General features: G+C 35.4%; 1 protein-coding gene across 4 annotated transcripts in view; it reads left to right on the top strand.

Moving 5' to 3' along the window:
• Window positions 1-335: 335 nt before the first annotated feature.
• LOC118746330 (SEC14-like protein 2) overlaps window positions 336-10,539 on the top strand; it is an 80,577-nt gene continuing 70,373 nt past the window's right edge. Inside the window, exons 1-2 of one of the 4 annotated variants that reach the window (XM_036480182.1) lie at window positions 336-774; window positions 899-1,492. In XM_036480182.1, the coding sequence (XP_036336075.1) occupies window positions 1,442-1,492 (51 nt within the window). In that variant the 5' untranslated portion in view covers window positions 336-774; window positions 899-1,441. Of the gene's footprint in view, window positions 1,493-10,539 lie in introns of all 4 variants that reach the window. The other 3 variants (XM_036480181.1, XM_036480183.1, XM_036480179.1) reach the window with 3 other exon arrangements.

The raw sequence follows: 10,539 nt of genomic DNA, 5'->3' as shown, positions 1-10,539 counted from the left end.
TGCATATACATACATAAATACGAAATGCGTCAGCAATAATGATTTTGGTCAGCACACTCACAGCGCATTCTCTTTTGCAACCGTCATTCGGTCGGCATCATTCAAACTACATACATACATACATACATATGTACATGCATTCTTATATACAATTTTGTATATTCATCTACAACGCATTGCGAAATGATTTCCTACTGTGCCACTTTATTTAGGGGGCAACCACTGTGTCCGATAACAGCCGGTCGCCAACAAAGTCTCGCGCTCGCGCATTTCACGGCAACTCTCTCAGCAGCAGCAGTCAACAAACAAAAAGCAACAGTCAACAGTCAACAGTCAACAATCAAGAGACAAGAGACAAGTTCAGTTGAAACTTTAACATACATACTTGACGGTGGCGACGGCTTTTAGCATAGACTTTTTATATGAATGCAATAGTGAGTTCCGCATTAGTTTCTAAAGAAACGTGTAGCTAAACAATTCAAACGAGTTCTTGAGGCGCAGCTTAAAAGTACAGAATACCATTTTGGTTAAGTTTGGGTACTACAGTGTCGAGACGAGTGGAATTGCGGTGAAAAAAGTGGAATAAAAAAAAGCGAAAGCCAAAAAGCAAGTCAACTACATAACTTGAAGCAGTTGCAGAGGAATTCTTGTGTGTAGACGACGGCTGGCGTGTTGATTTTGTTTTCAATGACAGCACAACAGTGAAACGAAATTACACAAAATTCCTCTACGCTTCCATGGCATAATAAACTTAAAAGTGTTTATTTACAGAAAGTGAGAGAAAATTGCTTTGTACATAAGTATAGTTGCGCATTTTGAAGAAAATAAAAAACGTATCTTCTCTCAGAAAAAAAAACCTAATACATATTTTATTTGCAATTCTTTCTATGTGACAAAGTGAAATCATTATTTTGCAATTCAACGCAAAAGCTGAAAGTCAAACAAAGCAAACAATTAAGGCGAATTTAATGTGTGGCAAAGCAGAAAATCAGAGCAAAGCATAAATGTAGATAAAAACACAAAGGAGATATGCCCACATGTACAACATATGTATTGATTTCAGAAAACAAAAACAATTAAAAAGTTTTTAATAACCAAAACAAAAGCGAAAAAATCGATTACCACCGTGAAAGTGAAAAACACATCGAGAAACGGCAAAACATATAGAAGCCTAATCGAGCACGTTTAACAATTTAATTTTTTATGCTCCAATAGCCAAGTGTGCACGCACTTGAAGTACTTACATAGGCATACTTATGTACTTATTTATGCATACATATGTACATACATAGCCACATTAAAAATATTCTACACGCGATTTACAAACCAAAAGCGCAAGTACCTTAGAGCATACTCGTATATACTCGTCCGTATGTACATATAAGGAATCAACTATATCGACTATTTTGCACATAAACGCCATATACGCTTGACTATCAAAATGTCCAGCATACCAAATATCACAGATGCACAGGAAACTGCCTTGAAGCAGGTGAGTTAATCGATTGATTGGCTAGCCGTAATACGTACTTAGCTGCAAGTAGTTTATTAGCTAAATAGTTTTTACTTAATGACTTTGTACTTGGTGCTTTAAATTGCTATACTAGCTCGCGCGAGTACTTGGCACGTACTTGCGTTCAATGTTACATTTACAACACTTGTTTGGGGCTACATATGTACTGGACAGACCCAGCAGGAAAGCGATTGGTTACAAATTAGGCTTAGGCTTTTTATCGAAATTCGGATATTTTCTTAGCACTCGATTATTCGATTCGAAATTCGGCGGGGTAAATTCAATTTATTCGATTTTTTTCTTATTTCTAACAAATATTTTTTTTTTACGTAAAATTTAAAAGTTTGTATGTAAAAGTGATAACTCAAATCAAAAATAAGTCGTTTTTTAGCTCTATAATCTATTTCTGTCTTGAAACAAAATATAAAGACAGTAGGGCATATTCATAGTCGCAGTGCAGCTTTATTGACAAATATTCCATTGAGACTTATGTCAAAAAGCTGCCACTAACTTTAGCGTCAAGTTTTCATATCCCCAATATATCAATAAATTTAACTAAAGTTAACTGAATTCATTATCCGCGTTGCTTTAGTTGACAGTACCGCCACAAGCGTAAAATTAGAATGGGCTGAAGTTTCTAAAGAAAGAAAAATAATCACTTCAAAATATAGCAAATATAACACTTTAATTATCTCTTCTTTTCGATGGCGCTATAACCTCTAACTGGTTTCTCCAGCGCAGAGGAGGCCTTTCTCTTCCTCTGTTACCAACAGAGTTTTTTTTTCATACATACGAGATGACCAAGCCAGCATAGCCGCAGCATTTAAATTCGCTGCACTATGTCTATGTCGTTGTAAAGCTCATACAGCTCATCGTTCCTTCGTCTGTGGTAAAGGCTCGTAAATCCTCCACAGAAACATTCTCTCGAAACCTCCAAGAGCCGCCCCAACAGAGTCTTTAGTGGTCTATGCTTCTGCGTCATACACCAGCACAGGCATGATGAGTGACTTATAGAGCGTGATTTTTGTACGACGAGAGAGGAGGACTTTACTGCTCAATTGCCTACTCAATCCAAAGTAACAAGAGTGATTCGCTTTTGGATTTTAAGGCTGACATTATTATTGGAGCTATTTCTGGTTCCTAAATAAACGAAGCCGTCTGAGTTTTGTCAATGGTGACGTGAGTGCGAAGACGCTTATGCTCTGACTCTTTGTCTTCTTTATCTAATTCCGATGGTATCGATTTCGTCGCCATGCGCCAGCAATTCTACGCTCTTGTAAAAAAAAAGTATACCTGGGCGTTTCAGTTCCGCGGCTCTTATTATCTTTTCCAACATCAGATTATCACACGAAAGCGAGTCACCATGTCTGAAACCTTGCTTGGTATCAAACGGCTCGGAGATGTCCTTCCCAATTCTGACCTGATGCGGCGTCGCATTTCTGTCGTCAGGCATACGTTCATCTGGCCGTACTCTGCATAAGAGCTGATAGATGCGTCTTATCGACTCCTCGTCGCCATACCTAAATAGCTCAGCGGACGAGCCCATCAGCTACAGCAGCCTTGTTGTTTTTAAGCCGGTGAAACATCGACTGAGAGCCCGGGTTCGTCTTCTCCGCAACTTTCAGCGCTGCTACCATTCAGTAGGGGGGAAAAGTGTCATCTCCATAATTTAAGAACCTTATGGACATCATTTTATGCGAGGAAACTTCTACTCCTACTTTTCCTTCAAGTTTGGAGCCGTTGTATAAAAGTTGATGGCATTAGTGAGAGCATAAAATAGTTCGCACTGGTGGGTTTCCAGATAGGCGCTGGCTTTCCTTGGATAGCCAGATCTCGCAACATCGCATTTAGGTGATATGTGGGTGTGAAGAAAAGGGCTCCTTATACACAATTCTTTGTATCCTTTGCAGATTTCTGAGAGCTTTTGATCTTATGATATAGAGTAAGACTCCGTAGAGTATAATTGGATGGACAATTTCCGTATATCCAGTATGTCTTCCTCGGAAATAATAGATTGGCCGAGCTTCTCCTCCGACTTGTGGCGTGCGCCTTGATGTTGTCACACAAAGCGGAAGGACCTACAGTTTTACGCCGACTCCGAACGGCGATTGTATTTTTATGAGAAGCTGTTTTTTCATGGCAGAAATACACTCGGAGGTTTGCCATTGCCTGCCGAGGGACGACCGCTGTTAAGAAAAAACCTTTTTCTATATTTTCTGTGATGTGTCTCTGACCAGGGCTTGAACCCAGGTGCTGATGAGTGAAAGCGCGCACTGCTTACCACCACACCACAGCGGCCGACAATAGTTCCCAAAATATGCCTATGGCTTTTTTGCCAAGTGAAAAGTTCCGCTTCGGCTTTTTTAATGCGCTACATTTGCCTTCTTTTTGAGAAATATAGTCAGGTACCATCTATTTAGATTTCGGGTGCTCGTGAAGTGGCACTTTGTTCCGGTTATTTAAGAAAACTTTTTACTTTTTTTGTGTTTATTGATTCTTCCGACAAAAATGGAATAACCCCGAAAACATTACTAAATTTAATTATAGATGTCAAAAATTCATACTAAAATACATCAACATACATTAAAATCCTTGCTTGCATAATATAAACACCCTATATAAATATGTATGTTTATTAGGGCGGGTCAATTTTTGTTTTTTACAATGCGCGCATAGCATAGGAGTATTCTACGTTTAATTCTAAGCAAATTTTCCGAAGAAACCATGGGTCTAAACTCGATTTGGAGTTTGCCAAATTGCGAAAATAGGTTTCGAAGGAAAGGTGAAAAATTTTACTCCGGCGCCCTCTGGAGGAAGCTTTAAGAATAAGATAAGTGCAGAAATGGATACCCCATACCAAAAAACCCATCATGGCATATTTTATATAAATTTAAAGCACTTCTTTAAGACACTACAGCAAAATGCTTCGAAGCCTATTTTCGCAATTTGACAAACTCCAAATTGTTTCACGACCTATGGTTTCTTTGACAAATTTGTTTAGAATTACACGTAGAAGCCTTCGGTGCTCTTAGTCGAAAAAATCTAGCACAAAAATTGAACCGCCCTAATATAAAAGTATATTTTTCACAGAGCGCATATTAGCAATCTTAATGTAGATATTCTTTGTCTTTATTGCTTCGCAAATAAAAAGGTATTGCATAATTAATTTAACTTTCATTTTTTTTCATTACGATGCACAAAATTAGAAGCATGGCACTCGTCTATCGATTTTAAAGAGTTATGCAATTTTAGAGATTATCAATAGGTGAATACATATAAATTATATAGATTATGATGACTTTTAATAGAACTTTGAAAATGAACTGGTTAATTAAAATAGCTAAATATCACAGTTAAGCAGATCACTAAAAACTAGTTGATTGCTTATTTAATTTTTTTTTATATTTATTAACACTCTTGGCAGCTTCCTGCTTATTAGGTAGATGATAATAAGCAAAAACTTTAAATGTGATCCATTGGAGGTCACCTAATGGATATCAATTATTCCGGTTCTTCGTCTTTAGATGATTTTGATTTTTTAGTATTCTAAATATATACAAATGTTTAATGGAGACATAAATAGTATAATATGCATTGGATAGTTGCCCAATACGGAAACAAGTGTTAGGATGATGCATATATACACACGTACATACATACTTATGTAGGTGATATCACAAACAATTCTGGCTATACATATTTATGTATATAACTGGAGATCTCAGCCATTTTAAACCAGCCCATGAACATTTTGTCGCACAAAATTTATCATTGATTGAATAGATAGGATAGATAGGAACATAACTATATTGGCTAAGTCTTCCATACAAAATAAGCTAATAGCTTTATTTTTCTCGTCAAATAAAACACGCCTAATGTAAATAATCGCAAAGCTATTTTAAAGCATTTTTTACTATGGGAATTTCAATAAAAATGTATTCATACCACCTGGTACCACCTATTTTGTATGTAAATGCATATGTATGAATATTGTAATCCATATGTCAAACGTTTGTTATGTGAAAAATCTAGAGAATATGTAAATATGTAGTACTAATAGTTTGCATAAAATTAAGGTCCAAAGTACTTTCGCCAACTAATGAATAAGAAATATTGTATTGAGTATATTTTCTTGTTTGTACTCGTCGTTGAACTTTGAACTGTTGTAAGTCACACTGCATGTAAATATAGTAATATAGACAAAATCAATTTTCTGAAAATCGAAGGAACAGTGAAATATTACAGTGTCAAATAAAACTAATGCTCGCATCTTATAGAGCAATCACTTACGAGTATGTAGTTCAATTAAAGTTGAAAATATGTACATATGTATGTATGTAGTAGTTTTTTGTTACAGAACGGGTAGGTTTAAATATAAATTCGAATTTATTCACAAACTATTGCTGGTAAGAAAACCATCGGTTGTAAAAAGTGTATATATATATGATATTTATTTCGAATATACATACTTAAATAAACACATAAATTGCCGCCAACGGGTAATTTTTTTACTTTTCAACAAATTTTTGTTTTAAATAAATAATATCAAATAATTTTAACAATTTTTAATTGATTTTTTTCCAGTACAGTTTCGTACTGAAGCGATACTTGATCATACATACGAGTACATATCGATAGCCATCTGCAGTAACGACACAATTCAAAATTAAAAAAAAATAAAAATTTATTAAAGTAAATAGTAAGGATGACTACAGTGCGACATGAGCCACTTAACCATTCGTTCGATCTACCAAAATGAGGTGTCAAATTAAAAGCCTTGGACTGTAGATGTGCAATAAGGTTTTACAACTTGGAAAAGAATTACCACCTTTTAAAAAACTATATTCAAATTATTTAAAAAAATATATATACATATATACTATATATATGAATTATTACAAAATGTGTATCAATCGAAATGTTTTTGTAAAGCTTTGTGCCTTAGCTGAACTATAGGAGGGTTGCCACCTGTTTAAAAAATCATGGTGGGTAAGAGAAATATGTATCACCATATGGATGCCAAACGAAAGGGGTTTCAGAAAGTAGTAGTTTGATAATATTTTGAAGAGGGTTGCCACCTGCTTGAAATGTGGAATATAGTTTACTTATACATAAGTTATATGAAATATCAAAATATGGATGTCAAACGAAGGAGTGTTAAGAAATCTTTAGTTTGGACGCTAAGAATATTTGTTGTTGGAAGAGGGTTGCCACCTGTTAATTTCAAATTATTTAATAAGTTAAAAGAAAATTTTTTATTTCTGAACTGTATTTAGCGGGATTGCCACCTGTTTGAAAAACCAAATTCCACTTAACTCTTTAGTTAATAACAATATGTATCGCAATGTCCGGCGAAGAAGAGTTAACAAGAGTTAAGCATGAAAATACTTTTGAAGAGGGCTGCCACCTGTTTGAAAGGTCTAACTCAATTAACTAATACGATTATATGAAATATAAAAATACCGTAGTCAAACGAAAGAATCTTAGGAAATCTTTAGTTTGAACACTTGGAATGTCTGAAGAGGGTTGCCACTTAAAAAGTTACATTCAAATTATTCAATAAGTTGAATGAATTATTAAAAGATAGGTATGAATCGAAATGGGTTTAAAAAGGCTTTATTCCTGACCTTTATTTAGGAGTGTTGCCATTTGTTCGAAAAAAATCAATATTTTGGACGTTTTAATGCCATGCGGGTTCTCCAGTTATTATTATTCCGAGAAGTTTTTTTTTAAATTTCATATGATGTTGATCTTGACTTTAGTGGAACCTGGAACCTCTTGGAATCCATCAAATTAAATAAATAGAAAAACTAAATTCAAAAATAACATATCAAACTCAAACAGAACTCTGTTTAAAAAACTCATATGTATCATGATTTCCGTTAAAGGTACATTAAATAAGTACGAATGTTTAAAATTTATTGCAATTTAAAAAAAATCCAATTTGTATGCCTTCAAAGAAAAATTTAAAATCAGTAACTCACTTATTTGAGACGGATTAAAACTAAAAAAGGAATTTTCGCGACCTAAGGTAACTTTTGGATCCTGATGATGAATTCCAAACTCTGAGGACCCAAGAAACGAGCCCCTCCAGTTTCCAGAATAAAAACAAAGCCGACGCATAAATATTCCTAAAATTCGAATTGGCCTGTATTAGGCACCCCAAAGGGAGTCCTGTGACTGGTAGAAAGGCCAACCCCTGAACTATTTATAGCATTTGCCTATGTACAGTATAAAAGTAAGCGTGCAATCGTAAGCTTTTTCTCGCAAGTATCGGTTGTAATCGGCACAAGTGATTATTAAGAAAAAGCGCCATTACAATTGTAAACAGTTTATACATATATACTTTTTACTGCCATAATATGTTTAGTATAATAAATATCAGGTGACTACTTGCATGTATGTATTTTTCGAAGTGATGCATTTAAAATTAAGTTCATTGTTCTTTGTGTGAAATCGTCGAGCGCTTGATGCAAAACGATAAAGCTCATTTCGCATTATTAGCACAGTTCGTATGTATGTACTTTTGAGCATTACATCTCTAAATCTGTACGAGAGAAAAACTCTGGACTTGCATTGTACATTACGCCAGGCATCAGGTCTATAATAATCTATTTAGTAGAGATGTGCCGGATAGAGTTTTTGCCGGACAAACGGATTCCGGATACCATGTCAAAAATAAGAGCAGGATTCGGATATCCGATCCGATATCCGGTAGACTGCCACCCTTAATAAATTTCAAAATATTGTTATGCTATGTTTTTTTGTTTAGCGACATACTTAAGACCAGATTATCTGCTTTTTTGAGCTGAAATATCCAATATTTATGTAATTAAGAATGCAAAACTTCTTCCCTGAAATCCAAGTTATAAAATAGTCCTATATTAAAAACATAACTTTTCCGTCTGCAACCCTGATTTATCGATTATTTTTGGTAAATAGAGAAGATGCGTCAAACACAAAAGATAAACAACAATGAACGCTGCTAAGAAAAAATACGCGGTTGATGTATTTTCATTAAAAAATTTTGTGAAAATCGAACTATAATGCATGCTTACATATTGTCCCGCTTCCCGTATCGTTCCGTAATGCTTCATTGTTGCAATACTTTGTGACCCGCGTTTCAAAAAAAAACTGGGTTGATAATGAACTAATTCGTAGATATAAATCAGTGAAAGGCCGAACTCTAGTGAAAGCTTCTATTGAAAAGCGAGCTTACCAGGGTACTAGGCATTGCTTTGAGGAAATCGCCAACGGCTCTGATGCTGATTCCAGTTCTTGTAGTAATGTGAATAGCCAAACGGTGGGTGGCGGTAGTCACCATCGGCTCTTTCTGCACTACCGGCAGTCGTAGTTTTTCCCTATCCTGCTTACGACTGGTTCGACTCTGCATTACCATGTGCAATACCACGGGTTAATAGAGTAGCTACTTACCTAGGAGTCGGTGCAGTACCGGTTCAAAAGTACCGATTGACTCCAGCAGTACTGGAGGGACTGCTCAGCTGCCGCTCTTCGTATATGTACGTGCGAAACCCACATGTGCTCAGAGAGCGCTCAGTGAGCCATGGTCTGCCGACCACTGGTCTAAGCCATCTTTGGCCAAGTGGTCAGATGTCTCAATGAACCCAAGGTAGGTTTTTAGCTAGTTACGTAACTATATGTATAATAAATTGGACAATGCACACTGCGGCGAAGAAGATCCTGGCAGCCCAAGAACTATCAGCTTCCCTAATGAGTGGCAAAAGTACCTTGGTAAACGAATTCCTAACAATAAGAGGTTCTGTGGATGAATTTAAATACTTCAGTCTTAGTTTGGCTACTGTCGAATAATCACAAAGAGTGTCCTGCGTTAGCTCTTCGCTTGCAAGAAAAATATGATTATGCCGATCCGGTGCATCCGGTGCTTGAAAACACTCTTACACCTTAAGGTGATCATCCTTTTGCTTTCGGATATCCGGCTAATATTCGTTCATTTTGTTATCTTCCGGATTTTTTAGTCAGATATTCGAATATCCGAATAAAACTCCCAGCCATAATACGTACTCTTGTGCACAAGTGGCTTCGGGCTCACCTCATTCTGAATCACACTACACAAATGGAAAGCAATCGAATGCCGATAGTAGTTAGTGAGAATTCCAATATTAGGGCAAGTCGGTACTCAGTGTTCGTGTACTAACAATCGGGTACCCGCCGGATTCAACACCTCGACTCGGCAGGCGGTGGCGTACTTCTGCCAAGAATAAAGTTTTAGAAAAAATCACCTGCTATTTAGAGTGGCAATTTAAGGTAGAACCACTTTTAGAGAATGAATATGTAGTAAAAAAATTTTGATATAAAAAACTTAATATATTACACTTAATTTTATGCACAATACAATCCATTTACAGCAATTACAATATTTATAACAGTAATAAAAATTCACTCTGAAATAAAAGACTCATTATTTCTGCGATTAGGGAGAATATTTAACAAAGTACCTACTAAGACTGAATGTATTCGTTATTTTGTAATTTTTAATGCGTAATAAACGCCACGGCTTAAAAACTACTTATTAACTGGTAAATGCGAGCGAGCTTTAATTTTGCGCTTACCTCTTTAAGAATCGCCTATGGTAGGGTTTCATTTAGATTACATTTTAGTAATTTTATTAATAAACTTCAATAACGCGAAATCTCTTTACGCGGCTGAACCTCATATGTATATATATATGTATGTATAAGAATGTACATACATACATAGGCACTAAGTTTATGTACGGTCATAAGTAAATAAAATTTAATTTTTTATTGCCACAAAAGTATAAGTTATCAAGTTTCTTGTCTTTATTACATTATACAATGACTTCAGTTGCAATTCAATTGTGCGCTATTTACTTAGACATTTATTTCCTTCCATTTATTTTTTCAATTAATTTGCTTGGTTATACTACTTGTGTGTTACAAGCAAACATACATACATGCTGCCCGTATATATATATACGTACAAAAACATACTTTGCATATAAAGAAGCTTTAATTTACACTTTG

Source organism: Rhagoletis pomonella, unplaced genomic scaffold (assembly GCF_013731165.1).
Source record: "Rhagoletis pomonella isolate Grant_MI unplaced genomic scaffold, Rhpom_1.0 Rhpom_scaffold_00010, whole genome shotgun sequence".
Classification (NCBI taxonomy): Eukaryota; Metazoa; Arthropoda; class Insecta; order Diptera; family Tephritidae; genus Rhagoletis; species Rhagoletis pomonella.
Note: the sequence above shows the minus strand (reverse complement) of the source record. Positions and strands in the feature narration are given on the sequence as shown.